The sequence below is a fragment of the Cavia porcellus genome, unplaced genomic scaffold, assembly GCF_034190915.1.
Source record: "Cavia porcellus strain 051 isolate PalLab524CR breed Dunkin Hartley unplaced genomic scaffold, mCavPor4.1 scaffold_14, whole genome shotgun sequence".
In the NCBI taxonomy this organism is placed as follows: domain Eukaryota; kingdom Metazoa; phylum Chordata; class Mammalia; order Rodentia; family Caviidae; genus Cavia; species Cavia porcellus.
This window is the reverse complement of record NW_026947497.1, coordinates 65,462,678-65,483,389: the sequence shown is the minus strand read 5'-3', so window position 1 is coordinate 65,483,389 and position 20,712 is coordinate 65,462,678. Positions and strand designations below refer to the sequence as shown.

At 43.3% G+C, this 20,712-nt stretch overlaps 1 protein-coding gene across 1 annotated transcript in view; it reads left to right on the top strand.

Annotated features, from left to right (window-relative positions):
• Klhl6 (kelch like family member 6) overlaps positions 1-20,712 on the top strand; it is a 67,787-nt gene that overhangs the window by 26,718 nt on the left and 20,357 nt on the right. The window contains exon 2 of the mRNA XM_063261117.1: positions 4,354-4,519. Within this exon, the coding sequence (XP_063117187.1) occupies positions 4,354-4,519 (166 nt within the window). The remainder of the gene's footprint in view (positions 1-4,353; positions 4,520-20,712) is intronic.

Below are 20,712 nucleotides of genomic sequence, written 5' to 3'. Positions count from 1 at the left end.
TTTTCAGCCTGTGTATTCTTTTTCTTGTTAATTATATTTCCTATAAATAGCATCTTGGTGGACTCTACCTCCTGATCTACTTCATGTGTGGTTCTTTTTTTAAAATTTAGTGTATCAAGGCCATCTATATTAAAGATTATAACCAACTTTCTCTGCCTCATTTCTGTTATGCTCTTTTTTTTGCCATCAGTTGTCTGCTTATCTGCTTCATTCTGTTTTCTGCTCCATTCATTGAGGCCTCTCTGCCACTGTTCCTGGAATCCTAGTACTTTTCTCTCTCTCTAGAATGCCTGGCAGTATTCTCTGCAGAGTTAGATTGGTGGTTGTGAATTTCCCAAGTTCCTCTTTGTCTTGGAAGCATCTCGTTTCTCCATTAATTTCTAGAGACAGTTTAGCAGGGTGTATCAATCTGGGCTGGGGTTATTTTCTTTCAGGGCTTGGAATATTTCGCTCCAGCCTCTTCTTGACTTGATGGTTTGTGTCGAGAAGTCTGCTGTGATTCTGATGGGGCTTCCTTTCTACGTTATCTGTTTCCTGTCTCTAACAGCTTTTAATATTCTGTTCTTATATTGAATTTCTGGGATCTTGATTATTCTATGCCTGGGTGTAGCTCTGTTTTGGTTGTAGGTGGCTGGAGTTCTGTATGCCTCACACATCTGAATATCATTTCCTTTTCCTATGCTTGGGAAGTTTTCCTTAATTATTTCTATGAATAGCCTTTGTAGTTCCTTTGTTTGTACCCCTGCTTCTTCCTTCACATTCTTTATTCTCAAATTATAGATCCTCTTGTCATCTTCTAGCCTTTATATTGTTATTGCTTGTTTCCTTGTTATTTTTAAAAGTTTTTCCTTTCATAATCCCACATTGCAAAACTGTCCTCCAGTTTGGATAATCTATCCTTAGTTTCTTTCAAGCAGATTTTCCATCTTTCCATAGAGTTTTTAATTTCCAGGTAATCTCTTTGAATCTGTTTCATGTATTCAATATTTTCTCTATATTCTTTATATTCTTCATCAAATGGTTCTCTCCTTTGTTTGAGTTCCTCTCTTCTGTCTGTGTCTTCTTGAGGGGTGCTTAGCATCTCTTTTATTAATCTTCTTATATCTTGCTTTACTTTTGAACTCATCTATGAAGTCTTGAATATATCTCTTTATGGCCACTGGTGCCATGTCTGATATTGAATGTTTGCTGTTCTCATTCTCCTTTGTATTTACCTGTCCTGGGTCAATGTTCTCAGGGTTGGGGCCTGGGGACTTTTTCTTGTTGCTTCCTCTTCCCATCTTTTCTGTTTCTTTCGGGAGGCCCCAGTTTCTGTCTTTGTCGGTTACAATTCTTCTGAAGCACACTGGCTAGGTGACCCTTCCCACTGCAGTGTGCTAGTGAGTTACAAACAGGGGCAGCGTAAGCTGGTCCCTCTCCTCAGGATCAGTCAAGCTGCTGAGGCCTGCACTGTATTACTGTTTGTCACCTCCCCTCCAGGTCAGTTAACCTTCTGAAACTACACTGCATTAGTGTGTACCGCCGCCATAGGGAATTGACTTCAGGTAACCTATTAGGTCTCAGCCAGGTTGCATGACCCAGGCCTAGCTCACTCTACCAATCCCATTCGGGGAGGGAACAACTGACTGAAGTCATTGCTACCCCTTGTACTTGCCAGTCCTGCCCGGTCCCAGAATGTCATCCACCAGAGGCCCCCTTTCTGTGGAATGGCTCCACTCCCATCACTCACCATAGGTCGATGCAGGCTCCCTGCCAGTTCAGCTCTCCGTTAGGCTCGCCAATCTCAGTGTGACTGCACCTCCAGTGAGTCAAAGCGGCGGGAACTTGGCTGGCTTGGCAAGTCACCCGATGCGGCAGAAGCACTGATCCTTCAGCTGTTCCAATAATAGCACCAGGACTGTATGTTTGATTGCTTCTTCTCACCTTAGTTTCTTCTTAGGACAAGAGAATTCATCTCCCTCTGTTCAGGGCTGCCCACACTGTATTATGGTGAATTCTAAGTTGACTATCTCTGGGAGCCTCTGTAGCCTACTGTTATCTATCCACCATCTTTGCTCGAATCCCCATAGCTTTTTTGGTCTTTTTGAGACAGGTTCTCACTATGCAGTTCAGACTGGCCTTGAGCTCACTTTGTAGCCCAGGCTGGTCTTGAACTTCCTATGATCCTTCTGCCTCAGCCTCCCGAGTGCTGGAATTACAGGCATGTGCCACCACACCCAGGTAAAATAATTCCATTTTCTACTGATCTCGTTTTTGCCTTTTACTTAAATCAAGCTGCTTCCTCCCACTTGACTGGATAGCTAAATATCTAATTGCATCTCTCAAAAGTTCTACTTTCCACAAAATACTAGAACATAGTTCAGTTGAGTTTTTTGATACTTTATGACAAGGATCACCATTTTTTCAGTTTCTAGTAACATTTTCTTCATTCCCATTTGAGACCTTCCAGAATGACCTTCAGTGCCCACATTCCTACCTACATTCTGCCCATGACCATCTAGCCTTTTTTCTGGCATTAATCTTGAAACTCCTTCAGCGGCAACCCATTTCCCAGCCCTGAATCAGCTTTCCCATTGTTACTTATTTGCTGCAGACCAAACTCTGCTGTGTTCAGGTCAGGTGACTGTAACAAAAGACCATGAACTGGGTAGGTTAACGAGCAGAAATGTCCTATCTCACAGTTCTAGAGGCCAAAAGTATGAGATCAGGATGGTGGCACAGCTGGGTTCTGGGGAGGGCCCTCTTCCTGGCTGCCCATGGCCATCTTTTTGCTGTGTGTTCATATGGCAGAGAGGAAGATAATTCAGGTCTCTTTTCTTGTAAGGATCTCCTTTTGGTCAGGTTAGGCCCTCTGCCTCATGGTCTCAGTTAACTGCCATTACTGCCTACTGGCCCAGCTACAAAGACAGCCTTAGAACATGACTCTGACGGTGGGATGGGGGCAGTTAGAGCCCTGTCCAGTATTTCTAACTCTCTTCCAGTATCCTAGGGAATGGTGCTCTGTAAATGCAGGGGGAATTGAAAGAAATTGGATCTTCAAGCTGCCAAAGCATTGTTTTTATTAGCTGTGCCCTCCTGTGGATTTTTAGGGTTTCACACCCGCTGGGAGGGAAGAGAAGGTGAGCAGGCTTTTGTAGGAATGGGGCTGAAGGAATTGCCTTGGCTACCGCTATTAAAGACCAGCCTGTGGGCTAAGAATGTTACAAGGCTGGTGTTCACCCCAAGAGAAATCCCAGCTGCTTCTTATGCTAAGAGGAGTTTTCACTCTTTTGAGCATGTGAACTTGTGTGTGAGAGAGATATAAGACGAGGATTGTGACTGTCACTCTGGGGAGTGTTTCTAGCCACATTCAGAAAGTACCTTCATCTCCTCCCTCATGCTTTTCTATCCTCTCCTCCTACTTCCAATTTGTAGAATCGTGCCATATTTTTTAGTACCTTTTAAGTCTCTAGAAATCTTCCCAGAAGCATGGTAAGGCTTAAATGCATTTTTAAAAATAAATAAAATAGCTCACACATTCTCCAAGAAGAACTTAAAATTCAAATCTCAAAGTCAAAGAAAGGAAGAATTCACATATGCATCCGGCATGGGGTGGAAAAGAATCTCTGTATCTCTGCTTACCTGTTAGTTACTGAGCAATCTTTACCATAAGCCTTAGAAAGAGCTATTGATATCTTCATTACACACGAGGAAACTGGAGCTCATGGAGACCGAGATTCTGGTCCCTCTGATCTAAAACCCACATCCTTTCCAAAAAGCTCCCCTGCCTCCACGACAGAGGCCAAATACCTGAAGTCCAGTCCTGAGGAAGAAGGAAGATAGGCGTAAACCAGAGAAGAGGCTTGAGGGTTCTGTCCTGTGTCGGGGTACTCAGGGCTTCCAGCTGCAACTGGGAATCTAGCCTAAGGCATGGGAGGTAGTTTTAGGAGCCGCTCGCTCTGCTGGATGGAATCTGGGTGCTGGGAGACAGGCAAGTGTGTGAGGCCAGGCTCAGGCCTGAGAAAAGTTGTACAAGAACTGGAAGTTGAGTCAGAAACTCTGGTGCTAGACACTGAGAAAGCTCAGTTGAGGCCTGGTAATCCTACAGGGTCCTCAGTATGTGGAGCCATAAGATAGATCTGGACCTGGCCTGGCCACCACAGTTGGCTCATGCAAAGCAGGACAGTTTAGTTGAGCACACAAGGACTGAATGTCTGATGTGTGCTATGTGCTAAGGAAACAAAGCCATCAGTCTTGGGCCTGACTCGAGGACACCCACATTTCAGGAGGACAGAAGAATGGGAAAGGGGTCCCTTGCTTCTAGTCTGAACTAAGGATCCCAGTGGGATTCACACTCATACATCTCTCCTCCAGGGCCATGTTCTGCAATGACCTAAAGGAAAAGTATGAGAAGAGGATCGTTATTAAAGGGGTGGACGCCGAGACCATGCACACTCTGCTGGACTACACGTACACCAGCAAGGCGCTCATCACCAAGCAGAACGTGCAGCGTGTCCTGGAAGCTGCCAACCTCTTTCAGGTGCGTGAACAGGCAGGCCTGGTGCTCTCCTCCAAATAGGTGTGAGCAAGCGTCCCCGGAGACCTGCCTGGCCGGGCTCCCAGCCGTGGGCCCGGGAGGCCCGAGGAACCTTAGCTGGGCCTGCACTTTTGTGTGAGTCAGAGGGGCGCGTTGAGAGGCGGCGAGGTGAGGGCTGACTCCTTCATTAGATGAAACCAGGGGAGGTTGCTGCCTAGAATCTGCCCTTGGTCCCTGTTTCCTGGTACAGTTACTGCAGCCTGCAGCACCTAACCGGAGCCCACGGCTGCAGTGAGCATTGCATGTGCAAAAAGCTTCCAATTCTCAGCATAGCGGGGGAGGCGATTATGGGTGGGGAAGCAAAGCCAATAACTAACAAGGCTGTGATTTGAACTCAGGGCTTTCTGAGTCCAGGCTCCACATGTGTGCCACTCAGGTCCTCAGATAGCACTATCTAAATTCTGGGGAACCAAGGTCTGCACTTTGTGGTGACCAAGAGAAGAGCACGAGAAGTAAGGGGAATTAGAGAAGATGAGTAGCAGAGATCCTCTCTCCTCTCTTCTCCTCTCTCCTCCCCTCCCTTCCTCTCCTCTCCCCTCCCTACATATGTATTCTTTTTTTTTGTTGTGCTTGCCAAGCAGGAGTTTATGCCACTAAGCTAAATCCCTGGCCCCTCTTTTTTGTCTTTTTGAGGCAACTCACTATGCAGTTCAGGCTGGCCCTGAACTCACTTTGTGGCCCAGGCTCGCCTCAAACTTGCAACAATCCTCCTGCTTCAGCCTTCCAAGTGTGGGAATCACAGGCATGTGCCACTACACCCAGCTCAGAAATTCTATTTTAGTATAACATTTATTGTTTCATGTCAATAACATTTGTCTGGTTATAAAAATTAGCTTGGCTCCATAAAAATTATTAGACCCATAGATGCTGCCAGTTGCATCCACGATTATAAGAAAGGACCCCACTATCTTTGCCCAGGTTGCAGATTATGCCATGGAACTTGATTCCCCTGGGTTCAGGTAGTGACTGTCTCATTACCCGGTGTTGAGACTTAGGAAAAACAAGAGTCCAGGGACAGGAAGAGGTCACTTGGAGGGACCATGGCCAAGCATCGGCTGTTGGGCATGGTTTGGTGCTTTGGAAGGTGGTGGCCCCCTCACGGGACAGCTAGCAGCTTGGAGGAACAGAACCTTGAAGTGCAGGGAAGGTGAGGAATGAGGGGTCAGGAGCCAAAGACCTTGGCTGATGGGAGCTGATTTGTTGAGCTGCAGTCCAGGCAGTATTTATGAGGCCTGGCAAAGTGGGGGAAGAGGTGGGAAATCAGCCCGGAAGCTGCTCTGGTGAGCTCTAAGTGGGAGGCTGCTGCAGCTCTAGCCACTATCCTGGACCCAGCTTCCTCAGGGCATTGTAAAGGGACAGAGCCAGTGACCTCTAGAGGGCTGGGCTCGCCTTCCCCGGTGCTGTCTGAAAGTCAGCTCACACGCACAGGCCCATCCTCTTACCCCTTCCACGCTCACTGCCCTACCGCAGACCCTGTTTCGGGAAGAGCTTTCCTGTGTCACCGTGGTGTCCATCTCCTTCAGCTTTGACATTTTGCCCTGAACTTTTTCTAAAAGACAAATATCCCGCTCTCCATTGCTTCCCCCAAAATAAAACACAGAGCAGAATCAGCCCGTTCACCATTATTCGGTCAAGCCCCAGCTGCTGTGGTAATGGTTTGTCATCCCCTGCAGTAAGTCATGACGGAATTCACTGATTTAATGATCGTGTCGAACACAAAACAGCTGCTCGGTGAAGGCAGATTTTAACTGAGTACTTGCCACGTGTCTTGAGTGACAAAACTAGGTCTCTTGTTTTTCTTGCTAGCTGAAAGCAGGTCTTATAAAATAGATTAAGAAGACCTATATTGTCTTTCAAACTGAATTTTTAGTATTTTAATAATAATAGCATTATGAACTCATTACAGAAAGATCAGAAATACATACAAAGAAAAAGAATGTAAAAACTATTGACAGTGCCCTCCTCCCGCTCAGAGGCAATGTGGCAGCTTCCTTTAAATATATATAAAGGGAGGGCCAGAGATTTAGCTCAGTGGTGTAAGCACCTGCCTGGCAAGCATGAGGTTGTGAGTTCGATCCCCATACCAAAAAAAAAAAAAAAAAAAAAAAAGACAAAATAAATATTATAAAAGGAAACACGAGCACAGAGACAGAGGAGGCTAATGGGGTGGTTTAATGGTAAATTTTGGAGCCAAACTGCCAGGGTTTAAATCCCAGGCCCACCGCTTAGCAGCTATGTGGCATGCTTCAGAATTTTTTCTCGCTTGTTTCCTTTGTGGGAAAACAAGGCTCATGATCTGGCCTATTGCACACAGTTGCTGCAATATTTGTAAAACAAGTAGAGGGTTAGTGGGTGCATGACGAATGCCACACACGTAGGTCTCTAACGCCCTTCTCTATTATGCATGCATCTTAAGAGGACAGTGTCTTATTGATCACACGATTTTAAAACTGCGCACAAGTATTTTACCCATATTGTAACCATCTTTCCATGGCATGTGTGCTTTTGCCATAACACTTAAAATAGCTGAATGGAATTCAAGAACATCCTAATTTAGAGGGTCGATCCCTCTGGCTGAGAACCAAGGTTATTTTCCTTTACCTGGAGAGTCAAAGTAATGCTGTCAGAAACATTCTTTTACTTTGTTTCATTTTAGATGAGATGAATCTTTTAGAAAAAATAAAATGAACTAACTGTGGCACACAGGACAGGCAATTTATAAAAGAGAAAGACTAAATGATCAGCGACCATATTTTAAACAACGAGCTTTTCTAGTAACCCAAAAGGCAAATGGAGTCAACCATAAAATGACGTCCGTGGGTTTTGCTGGTGGAAGCGTACAGAAACCTCTTTCTGGATCTCATTTCAGAAACAGATACGAAAAACTGAAGAGATAATTGTAGACTTTCAAAGTAGTTCTTCTAATAGCTCTGTAGTAGACTAGAGTGCATTCCCTAGAAAGCTATGTCCGAGTCCTAACCCCTGGGGTACTGCCAATGTGATCCCATTTGGAAATGGGCTCTTTGCAGATGTCACGAAGTTAAGGACCTTGAGATGAGGTCATGATGGGTTTAGGATGAGCCCGAACTCTAATAAGTGCTGTCCTTCTAAGAGAAAGGAGAGGGTGATTTAACACAAAGAAACAGAGAAAGGATGCAGGCAGGAAGATGCAGCCAGGTCAGAAGAGGGGCCAGGAGAGAGGCACCGAATGGATTCCCCATCAGAGCCTCCGGGATGAACCAACCTGCTGGCGCCTTGATCATGGACCTCTGGTTTTCAGAACTGTGAGAAAATTAATTTACAATTTGTTTAAGCTGCCGAGTTTGTGTTAATTTGATACAGCAGAACTAGGAAAAGAATACAAGTTTAAAAAGCCAATGACGGCTGGAAGTCGCAAAGCAGCAGCCTCTTACGCTCTTCCCTCCTTCGGCCCGCTCTCCTGTTTAAATGCCTTTTCTCTTGTTTGCCTCCATGTTTCCGAGGGATTTGTGTACACCGGATCCCCTGAGGGGTCAGTTTTGGGACTTCTTTCCCCTTTCCCGCTGCTGTCCTCTGAGCCCAGGTCACCCAGCTTTTGTTCTCAGACTTCTTTTCACTGCCATCCTAGGAATCTCTTTTCTCACTTTTTACAGAGATTTTCTGTTCTCGGATCCCACATGTAATGGACTATTTGTGCCTCCCTCGATTCCTAGGTTGGAATTCTGATTTCTGGTGTGATCGTATGGGGTGGGGGTCTGGAGGTGACCGGGCGCTGAGTGGGCAGAATGAATCTCTTATTCAAGAGAGCCCAGAGAGAGCATGTACCTTCTTTCTGAAAAATGTGGCTCCAAGAAAAGTCCACTGGGGCCAGGGATATAGTTCAGTGCCACAAGTGCCTCTGCCTGGCAAGTGCAAGGTCCTGAATTCAATTTCTGACATGAAAAACAAACAAATAAATAAACGAGAAAAGTCAGCCATTGGAACCCTGGAGGATGATCTCACTAGAGCCTAGCTGTCCAAGCACACTGTGCTCAGATTCACCAGGTGTGCTTCAAACACCTGCTGTTTATAAGTCACCTGGCAATGGTACATGGTTGTAGAAGTGTAAATTCAGTCACCATTTTCTCCTTCATTGAATGGATCGATACGTTTAATTGCTTACCACGAAAGGATACATACAGGACGATGATGTTTTGGGGACTTAAATGTCTGAAAATGTTTTGTATTCTACTTTCATACTTGATGAATAATTTGGGCATAAAATCCCAGGCTGGAAATAATTTTCTCTTGGCATTTGAAAGCATTGTCCCCTATTGAGTATTTTATAAAAATGGGCTCCTGACACATAGTTTTTCATCAACTATTTCATCTATTTATTTTTCTGTGTTGTATTTTCATGCCAATAGATACATTTCTGCAGTAGCTCTGGGTTCTTTTTAGTTCATCATCTTGAATCCAGTAGGTTTTTCTGATTCAAAGACTCATGTTTGAACTAAGTTTTGCTTAGTTTGGTGCTGGGGATCAAACTCACAACCTGCGCTTGCCAGGCCGGTGCTTACACCACTGAACTAATTCCCCAACCCTGGGAAGTTTTCTTTCACGAGTGTTATCTCTTTGATTCCTTCCTTCCTATTCTTTCATCTGGAATGAGGTGTTGGATAGATTTATTTTTATTTTTTATTTTTTTGCTTTTTTGTCCTCCTGACCACCTCTAGCTTTTTGATTCTACTTTCTGGGTGATTTCCTGAGCTAAATCTTTAAACTCTCATGTGAAGCTTTCATTTCAGCCATTGTGTCCTTAGTTTCTAAGTGTGCTTGTTATTCAGCTAGCAGATTCCTCGTCTCACTGCTTGCAGCTCTGAGGCTATTCTGGGGTATTCGGAGTGTTTGTCTGCCCTCCCTCTTTCCTTGGGACTCCTTTCTGCTCCTGGTTTCATCTTAGACTACATCTGTTTTCCAGGGCTGCCAGTAGCAAGTTACCAATAGCAAGGGTGGCTAACACACAAGAAATTCGTTCTCATGAAGTTCTGCAGGCCCGAAGTCCTAAGGAAGGCACCGGGATGGAAGCACCCCTCCTGGAGTCCCCAAGGAAGAATCTTTTCTTTGCCCTTCTGGTTTTCAGTGGGTACTGGCCTTCTTCTGTTATGGCCACAAAGCCTTCCTCTCTACCACCCAAATCAAGTTGCCTCTTCTCCATCTGTGTATCTTCTCCTTGGTGTGTCTGCATTTTATAAAGGTTCATGTGAGTACATTCAGGGTCCACCCAAATAATCCTGGGTAAGCTCTTCCTTTTAAGTGCCTTACCTTAATTGTACTTACAAAGAGCTCTCTCTGTCTCTGTCTCTGTCTCTGTCTCTCTCTCTCTCTCTCTCTCCCTCTCTCTCTTGACAGGGTCTCACCATGCAGTTCAGGCTTCCCTTGGGCTCACTTTGTAGCCCAGGCTGATCTCGAATTTGCAATGATCCTCCTGCCTCAGCCTCTGGAGTGCTGGGATTATAGGAGTGCACCTCCATGCCCAACTTTAAGAGATGTTTATTCTCTTGCCATGCAAGATATTATTTTTAGGTCTTAGGGATTATGACATGAACATATATTTTTGTGAACCACAACCATTTAACTCACCAAAGAGATTTTTTTCCCCAAATACCCTTTTGATAATTTGACCCTTGCTGTCCTGTGGAAGCTGGAGGCCTTACTCTGCTGATTTGAACCAGGATGAGTGAGAGACTGCTCATCTGGAATGTTTCTCCAGGGTTACCAGCAGCCTCCTGTTTTTCTTTTTATTGGGGATTCCCACGTGTCAGTATCTGTTGAGATTTTCCTAGGATTGTTCAGTTTCTCCAGGTGAGAAAATCTTCAGTCTCTTGCACAGCGTTTATAAACCCGCTGTATGTGCTAGGGTTTGGGGACGTGAGTGCAAAACCCCTTTTTGAACCCCCTTACTTTCCATATGAGGTGAACGTGACTTGCTCAGTTTCTGGTATCCCTGAAACAAGAACCTCTCTGATGTGGTTTCTCTAGAGAATAAATCTTCTTTTCTAATGGGAATGGAGTAGGGATTATTGCACTACAAGAGGTGGATGGAGCTAGAGGAAGACGGGGGACTTGAGTTCCTTAAACAAAGTCCCAGTCCCCCCTGCCCTCTGTCTCCCTGGCCCCTGGAGGCCTTGCTATTGCTGCTCTTGGGCTCGGAGGGACAGACTTGTCCCCCTCACGCGCTTGGTCTAACCATTCTTCTTGCACTTGCAGGTCTTTGGATCCCGCAGTTTGAGGTTACGATGCCTCCTGGTTTTATTTAGAACAGTGCTCAGCTTTCTGTTTTTCATTCCCCTTTCAGTTTTGGGTGGTTTTTCAAGAGAGATATATAAACTTTTATTTTTTTTTAGATATAAAAGACTGTAATGTTTTGCAATGTATTTAAAAACATTTTTTATTGATCATTTGACTCATGCATTTTAATTATAGCTTTTTGTCGTGTACAAAATCAGTCATCTGTTAGTCATCCCTTTGGTGTTTTTGTTTTTGCCGCACATATTTAGAAAGGCCTTCCACTGCTTCTTTGTGTAGTTATTCATTCATAGTTTCATTTAGTCCTATTTTATTTGCAGCTTGGATACTTAATCTTCAATAGATCTGCAATTATCTCGTCACAAAGTCTTTCCTCCTCCTCCGTCTCCTCCATGTGATGTGCTTCAGTGGAGCTCGGGTTTTATGACAGAGGTGGGAGCCGACGGACAGGGAAGACACAGGGCAAGCTCTGTGTGTGGCTGATTTCCCTTTTCTGATAATCCCACATTTCAAAATGTTCCAAACCTCTTTCAGTTTCTAGGCCAAAAGCAGTAAATCTCTCTCTGAAGTTGTTGTGCTTCGTGTTTCCTGTACGGGTTAATGCTGATAACAAGAAAAGCCTGTGCTGTGGGCTTTGGGATGCTACTCACCCTCTCTCCGCTTGGTCTCTGAACTACTTGCTGTGAAGTCTCAGGCATAGAAAAAAGGGACTTTTTTTGTACATGAAGGTACCATCAGGAAGAGAAGTTTGCACATTGTTGAAACCACCCTTGTTCCCAGTTCAGGATCACAAAAGGGAAGACAATGACCTTTGGCCACTGTCATTGTCATTGTAAACTGTTTTTCATCGCTCTGTGACAACACTTGAAATTCAGGGTTGATACCTCCTGCTTTGCTCTTGTTCAGAATTAACCTTGCTATGGGGAGTCTCTTTTGGATATTAGGATAATTGTCTCTTGTTCTGTGAGGAACTTTTTTTTTTTTTTTTTTTTTTGGTATTTTGATTGGGATTGCATTAAATTTGTGCATTAGTTTTGAAAGTATGGCTGTTTTGACTCCATTGGTTCTGTTTATCCAGGAACATGAGCTATCTTTCCTCTTAATAATGCTCTCTTTGATGTGATTTTTCAGAGTATTTTAGCTTTTCTCCAGAGCAGTAGTGTCGAACCTGTGTGCCACAGGGGGTTGTTTGTATAACTGAAAGCTCTAAAAGAGTCACCATCCCTGCTTTAGAAGTTTTTTACTTCCTTGGTTAGCTTAATTCTTTGATGTTTTATTTTCTTAAGATATTGCTAATAGTATTGTTTTCCTAATTTCTTTCTTGTTGGATTCACTATTGGTATACACCAACACTATTGATTTTGGGGTGTGGATTTTGTGTCTTGCTACACTGCTGTATTTGTCTTTTAGTCCTAAGAGCATTTTGGTGGATTTTTTGGTTCTTCTATGTAGAGGATTATGTTATCTCTGAATAAGGATGGTTCAACTTCTTCCTTTCCTATACATACCCCTTATTTCTTTCTCTTGCCTGAATGCTCTGGCTAAAGTTTCAAGTAGTATTTGAATAAGATTAGTGATGGAGTCATCCTTGTCTTATTCCTGATTTTAAAGGAAAAATTTTCAATTTTCCCCCATAATATGATGCTGGCAGTGGTTTGTCATAAATGGCTTTTATCAGATTGATATGAGGTCCTTCCCTGCATAGTTCTTTTGTTTGTTTTTTACAGTTCTTATCATGAATGGATGTTGGATTTTGTGTGGCTTTTTCTGCATCTCCTAAGATGATTATGTATTTTTTGTCCTTGTTTCCGGGTACATGAAGTATTGCATTTGTTGATGTGTGTGTGTTAAACAAACCATCCTTGCATTCCTGGGTTGAAGCCTACTTGGTCATGATGTATGATATTTCTGGTGATTTTTTATATTCTCTTAGCCAGTATCTCACTGAGGATACATTCAGAATGTTTGCATCTATGTTTAGTAATGAGCCTGGCCTATGGTTTTCTTTTTCAGTTGAGTCCTTCTCTGATTTTGGAATCAAGGTAATGCTAGCTTCTGTCAATGATATTAGCAGTTGCTCCTTTCTTCTCAGTCTCCTTAAGGAGTAGAGGACTTGAAGCTTCTCTGAAATTCTTGTGGAATTCAATGATGAATCTATCAGGTCCTGTGATTTTGTTAGTTGGTAGAAACTACTTTTTTATGACTTTTAATTTCATTGCCTATTATTGGACTATTCAGAGTTTTTATATCTTCTTGATTCACTTTGGTAATTCATATATATCTAATAACCTATACATTTCTTTTGAATTCTCCAATTATTGGCATACAGGTTTTCAAAGTGGTTGCTAATCTGGATTTCAGCAGTATGCATTGTGATTTTTTTCCTTTTTCATTTATAATTGCATTTATATGAATCTTTTCTTTCCAGAAAAGAATAATTCATTGATCAGCCATCCTGACTGTCACAGCTTGGGCTGGACAGCTTTCTGAGCTGCAGGCCACTTCACAGATGTAAAGTGTTGGGTGAAGGGTTCACTGACCAACTGGCTATGGCACAGCATGGAAGAGTTTTCATAGGGAAACCTTGGGGCAGCAGGTACTCACTCACCTGCCTATTTGAGAAATTTTGCAATAACCTGCCCATAATGTACTGGACAATTATGGACAGACACAGATTTTTTTCCAGGCAGTTTTTGACAAGGTAAGGAAAAGGCCTAAGGGACCTGTCCTCATATGACATGGAGTCTCTGAGATGGCTGCCCCCTGTAGGGGCTCTGGAGAAGCAAAGGGTCCTCCCTCGCCTTAACTGAGCCTCTGGCTTCTGAGTTCCAGGTAAGCAAGCCAGTTAAAGCTATAGACCTGGGCCAATAACTGTAAGAAGTTGCAAGAGTTTTTGATCTTGGGAAACTTCACTGTGCTTGTTATTTTCATTTTTATTCTTTTTAAAGTTTATTGTGTCATAAAGAAAGTTTCATGAAAGAGTAAAGGGACAGGGGAGATTATTTGCAGGGCAGTGAGGAGATGGGAGGCCAGGGAGACCATATTCATCTTGTTGTTAGTGTGGAAACAGAAGGATTTCTAAAAGCCAGAGCAGCTGGTCAGAAGCAGCAGCTTAGGAGAAAGAACCAAGACTTGAACAACAACAGCAAAAAAAACACAAAACTCCCAATCTGTTCTCTGTGGCTGACAGGCAGGAAGCAAAGCGGGTGCTGCACTGGGGGACTAGAAATCCTCCTGCCTGAGCAGAGCCCAAGTGGCTTCTCCATGGTACCCTTGGAGCAATGGTAGAACTTGTTCAGTGAACATTGAATCCCAGTGTTCCTTATTTTCCTATTATTTCTCTGGCTTATGTCATGCTGAATGGTCTTGAGACCTGTGTGGTCAACCACATGGCCTCACCAATGCCTGGAGAATAGTAGGTACTCTGTAGATATTGACTGAACAAGTGAATGTGTGGATAGATGTATGAATGAGTTGATTACTGAGTATGATGACTTCCAAACAAACTGCTCAAAACTCCAAAAGAAATTGGTGGTGCTGCTCTTAGAAATGTCATGGATGAGTAGAGAAAGAATTATTTTATGGGCTAATATCAACAATTTCTTATTTTTTTTTTGTTTTATTTTGTTGGTATCAGGGATCAAACTCATGACCTCACACTTGCCAGGCAGACACTTATGCCACTGAGCTAACTATCTAGCCTCTAACAATTACTTAATTTTTAAGTGCCTACTAGTACAGGGCATCTGGTAAGAAACAGGTTCTGTGACTGCCACATACAGTCTATGTTTGCTGTCATGACAGGGACCTGAAGTTCATGTCACTTCAACCCCAGGGTAGCCAGTCACTTTCGGCAAATAAATATATGAAAAAATGCTTGACATGACTGATTATTGGAGAGATGCAAATTAAAACAACACAGATCCCATCATATTCCAGAAAGAATGGCTATTATCAAGAAATCAACAAATAACAGATGCTGGAGGGGCTGTAGGGAAAAAGGAACCCTTTCCCACTCTGTGGAAGTGTAGACTGGTGCAACCACCATGGAAATCCGCATAGAGATGCCTCAAAAAACTAGGATTAAAGGTACCATTTGAGCTAGCTATTCCCCTTTTGGGTATCTTCCCAAAAGAATTAAAAACATCATACCACAGAGATATATACGCACTCATGTTTATAGCAACACGGTTTGTAATAGCTAAACCTTGGAAATAACCTAAATGCCCATTAACCAAGGAATGGATAAAAAAGATGTAGTCCTTTTCTACAATGGAGAACTACTCAGCCATACAGAAGGATAAACTGGAGGCATTTCCGGGTAAATGGATGCAACTTGAAATCAGACGCACATATGAATATTTCATCGAATCTCTGGTGTGAGAACCAAAAATTAAATAAGTTGCAAAATGTACAATAGATATTATGAACTGGAAAGAAATTGTTCAAAAGGAAAGAGGAACTAGAGAAGGGGGAGGGAGACAGGAAGGGAAAAGGAAAAGATTTTTTTTAAAAAGCATAAAATGGAAACAAAGCTTTGTAAACAGGAGTAGGAAGAGGGGTTGAAGGGAGGAGGGAAATTGGGAAAAAAGGAAGCAAAAGATACCAAATTCCCAGTGATGAATCTGATCACTATGTATATCTAAAAAGGTACCAGCCCCTGATCTCCCTGGCAGGGTGTTCTCATGGCAGGGTACCCGGTGGAAAGTTCTGGAAGCCAGCAGTATTACCATAGGAGTTGTCAGAAGGCAGGGCTGGGCCCAGCTGCCACCCCTGTGGCCCAGCACCTTCTGGGGAGCCCTAAACCCTCGGGGCCAGCATTGCCTCGTATGAGTCTCTGCCACCCCACGACACTTTTATTTCACATTTCTCAGAGTTGCACCTCAACTGCTCTTTAAAAGGTTTTCAGACTTATGTTGAATTTGGCAAAGTGCACACGCAGTAAGCTTGATGGTTTACAGCACACAATGCCCCACACTGACTGAGATTTAGAACATTCCTGGCATCTCACAACTCCTCCCTGGGCCATATCTCCTAGAAGAAAACTACTACGGTAGCATCTGTCACCACGGATCCCAATTTGCCTGTTTCTGAATTTCACATAGTTGTTTTTGAGTTCTAACTGATACAAGGAATTAGATCTCGGCCTAGAAACTTAGGTGCAAAGTATGATTTAACCTGTTGTTTTTCTATCATTGAACTTAATCTCTGTCCCTTTCTTCTAATTCTAATGGGGACGGAAATCAGTCAAGTTAGTGACAGCTCACTTTAGCCATGATGGTTGATAAAACTGCTGAATTGGACTAAATGAGGGCTTGTGCAGTGGATTTGTGGGGCCCCCCAGGGACATGTGAAATCACACAGAGAAGTTCCCAGGGACCCTAGATTTTGGAGCCCATTATGGGGAGGAAAGGAGGAGCAGGAGAAGTGAGGAGCAGGGAGCCCTCTACTCTTGGTAACATTTATTAACTGTGCATGTTAGTGGGCTCTACAGTGCTTTTTCCATACGAGCACGTGCTGTGGTGATCGAAGCTGACCTCCCTGTCCTGTGACCCCGACTTCCCAGTCTCTCACGCTCACTATTGGATTCTACTTTCAGATCTCCACATGTGAAGGAGAACACGCTGTACTTGTCTTTCTGGGTTAGCTGGGTTATGTCACTGAACGTATCTTGTACCTCCATTAACTTTGCTGCAATGACAGAATTTCATTCTTCTTCACAGCTGAATAATACTCTGTTGTGTATCAGTTCCACCTTTTCTTTATCCATTCATCTGTCAGTGGACCCTAGGTTGATTCTATACCGTGGCCATTGGGATAATACTTTGATAAACATGAACATGTGAGTAGCTTCCTGGCATACTGATTCTATTTCTTTTAGATTTGCACCCAGAAGTGCGATAGTTAGACCTATTTTTAGGGTTTTTTTAAGGGAGAGCAAAAATAGGAAAATGGAATTATACTAAACTAAAAAACTTTTGCACAGCAAAGCACAGACTGAAGTCACAGATGGTAGAAAATATTTGCAACTATTCCTTTGACAGCAGGTGAATGTCTGGAACGCACGAGGAACTCAAAAAGCCAAAACCAAATGCTCCAGTGGAAAAGCAGACAAATGATCTGAGTAAACACTTCACAAAAGAAGAAATGCATCTGCCCCTGTGAGACAAGCTTCTCGTGGGAACTGCAGCCGTGGTGCCTGGCTCGGTTGTATATTTTTATTCTCTGAACTGAGTCAGGTGCCGGCTGTCCCCCAAACAGGAAGCTGGCTCTCTGCTGTCATTATCTGTCATCTCAGCACTAACAAGCAAGTTCATGTTTCGTTGGGACAGGCTGAGACAGAAACTGTTGAAAAATCCTACATGTGGAGAAGGAGAAAAATTTTAAAACCGCCACAAAACCTGCTAATTTCTTGTTCCCACAATTGCCCTGTAAATCAGTGGATTCTAATCCGTTGGTCCTAATTATGGGAACTTGCCTTTCCCTTCTCATTGTTAAAAGTACTGAAGCACTGAGGAGTCTTGAGCATCCTCTCCACCAGCGTGGGCAGCACCCTTCATCCTGAAGTCTTTATTTCCTCCCCTGTGTGCATTGTCATATTAACACCTTGCTTTTTTTATTGGTTAAAAATGATTAGTTAAGCCAGGCATGGTGGCTCATGTCTGTAATCCCAGTACTTAGGAGGCTGAGGCAGGAGGATCCTTGCGAGTCTGAGACCAGCCTGGGCTACAAAGTGAGCTCAAGGCCAGCCTGAACTGCATAGCGAGACCCCATCTCAAAAAGACAAAAAAAAAAAAAAAAAAAAAAGAAAAAAAAAGATTACTTAAAAAAATAAAATGTATTCATTAAATGAAATGATGGACGGAAAAGGGTCCAGGCTCAGCTCTCCGCTCTCACTAGGCGTTTGGTAAATATCTCCTCCTCCCATCTCTCTTTCAGTCCTTTCTCTTTTGCCAGGCTTTGTGTCCGATGTCCCAGTAAATAAAAACCCAAGTGTGACCTAGAACCTGCCCCTGCGATACTTATCTCCCCTGACCACAGCACAAGGCAGAAAGGCTACGGCTGCTTCAGGACGAGGCAAGGGAGTTGCCCAGTGGGCATAGGGAGGAGGAAGAATTGACCTCATGTGGGGGACCTGGAGAGCTATCGGAGAGGCTTTGAGGGGGAAAAAACAATACCTCATGGATAGAAAGAATGTTTCTGTTTTTCGATTCCTCCATTTCTACTTCCCTCCTTTCTTCCTACACCATTATAGACCCAGGATTTCAAAGTCTAGAGGTGGGGACATTTCCAAGCCCAGTCTGGCCAGGACTCTGCTTTGTTTATCCCTGGTTTTCCCGATGTGACTCTGTCTCTCCCTTGTGTTGCTTTGTCCTCAGCAGAATGGATGCCAGAAAGTAACACAGTAGCCCCTGCAAGCTCGATTCTCAGAGGAAAAGCCACAGCGTGCAAGCAGAGGTTTGAACACACTTGCTGGGGCTCACGGACTCTCTGGAGACCCATCATGGGTCCCAGATTTAATAACTGGGTGAAGAAAACAGCCCTAGGTAGATACAGTATGGCAATCACTCCTCCTGTCTCGGGCAGATTGTAAGGGGACTTTGCAGTTGAAAACGGGATGTGCTACCCCCAGTCATTCCTTAAACAGATGGACTCTGGCACATCAGGGAGTGTGTGGAGAAGAGGGGGCAGCGCTGCTTGTGGCGGGGGCTCTGTGAGGGAGGCTCGGGGCTGACTGAGCTGACCACGGGTGGCTTTTGTGCTGGGACTGGGATGACTTTGCTTTCAGGCTGTGGAATCTCTGGCCTGTGGTGCATAGCATTGGTCACAGTTATGTCTTACACTCTCTGCGCGATGATTTGGTTAGCGGCTACCTCCCCGCTGGTTGGTCAGCTCTGGTGTCCAGGTGCTGTGTCCTCTGTCTACCCCTGGGCTCCTGCACCTGTGGACAGTCTCCAATTAATGGATGTTCGTGATGTATTGTACATGGATGGATGGACGAATGGACGATCAACAATATCTGAGTGGAGAGACCAAGTGGATGAACGAATGTGGATTTCAGTCCTGGCTTTGATTTTTCTCTGTGGGTTCCTTCTTATTCGCTAGGTAGCGGCATCTTGCTGGCCAGACCGTCTGGTATCTGGGTGGATCTGGTACTGAGCTCACAAGGGCAGCATCCGCCCTCCATTTCCTGACACTATCTGACCTGAAGCAACTTGAAATATTGTGAAAAACACACATTTTTAGGGTCAGAGGAGGCTAGTTCAGATTTGAGCTCTATCTCTTATTAGCTGTAAGTCTCTGGGGGGAAATTACTGCTCAGAGTCTGGTGTCCTCATCTGTGACAGAGGAATGATCATAAATATCTTCTTCCTTATGGTGAGATGACTGATTCTGTAGTATAAGGAATGTGGCACATAACACGTGTCCTTTGTTCTATTTTGTATTTAATTTTATTGTCTCTAAGAAAATATTTGTTTTTTCTGTTTTCCAGATTTTAAAATATTCATGTTCAGTATAGAAAACTTTGCCTATTTGACAGTCTTAAAAAATTATTTATAGCAGCCGGGATATAGCTCAGCAGCGTAAGTGCCTGCCTGGCAAGTACAAGGTCATGAGTTCAATTCCTGGTGCAAAAAATATATATATATTTATAACCATTATTAGCATTTTGTGTGTTACCTTCCCGTATGTTCTTTATTCCTGAGAAAACTCATCTGTTTTTAAAAAGGTAATTCCTACACACAGTGGGAGAGGGTAGGAAAGGGTAAACATGAACAGTAACCCTCTCTTTTACCCTAACCCAGTCACCGGTTGCCTTTCCTAGAGCAACCACTGCTACCAAGTCTCGAGCAGCTGCTGGAGAAAGAAAAGGTATTAAAAATACCCAGGCAGCATTCATCCCATCTCCTCCCACCAAGCTAGCACGGTGGGTGTGGCTTTGCAGAGAGACAGGGTTTTTTTTTTTTTTTTTTTTTTATTTAAGAGGAAAAAGAGAAAAACACAAAACAAACCAAAGCGGCGTAAGGGTACACGCAATACAGAACTACAAAACAAAACAAAACAAAACAAAAAAACATAACAGTAAGAAATTACCTGCTAGTAGATTACACACTATCTTCTTGAAAATAGTTCCTCAAATCACAGTATCAAAGAACACAAGATGGACATTCAAACAGGGAGACTGCAAACAGCTGTGTTCAATGTTCCAAAAACATTGATAAAGTCAGCTATTTAACACCCCCAAACACACTTGCTGTTATATCCGTTAGAGCTCTTTTTCTTTTTTTTTTTTCCCTCTCTTTTTTACAACAAAATTTACACATCTTGGATTTTATTACTCCTTAGTGCTTATTACTTTCTTTGGGGGGGGGGGAAGAATACAGTCAAATATGGCAAAACAAAGCTGTCAGTCAATACCAAGGATAGACATAGCACATGGTGTAGAACAGAGTACAAGTTTATCAACAATGGTTATCAACGTTGTCCCTTGTTTCCTTAAAAAGAATTGTCTATCTTATTAGATATTATAAAGTTGGACAAAACAGTAGAGAACAAGACCAATAAAACTTAGGCATTGTAAACATTACAGGACTTCCAAAGAAGACAATAGTCAAACCAGAATGGGTATCTTAGTGAATCTTATTGTCTTCAAAGTAGTTGCCTGTGTCTTCAAACTTGATACTATCATATAGAATGAAACAGAGTCTAATCAGTCAAAACAAGATCGTGGGAGTACTACAGGACTTCAAAACAAGTTAATAGGAAATCGAAAAGAGTTACTATTTATATATCCTAATTTTTTTGAATTTTTTCTTTAATTAAGACAAACATAAGAAATGACTAAATAATTTTTTTTTGAAACAATA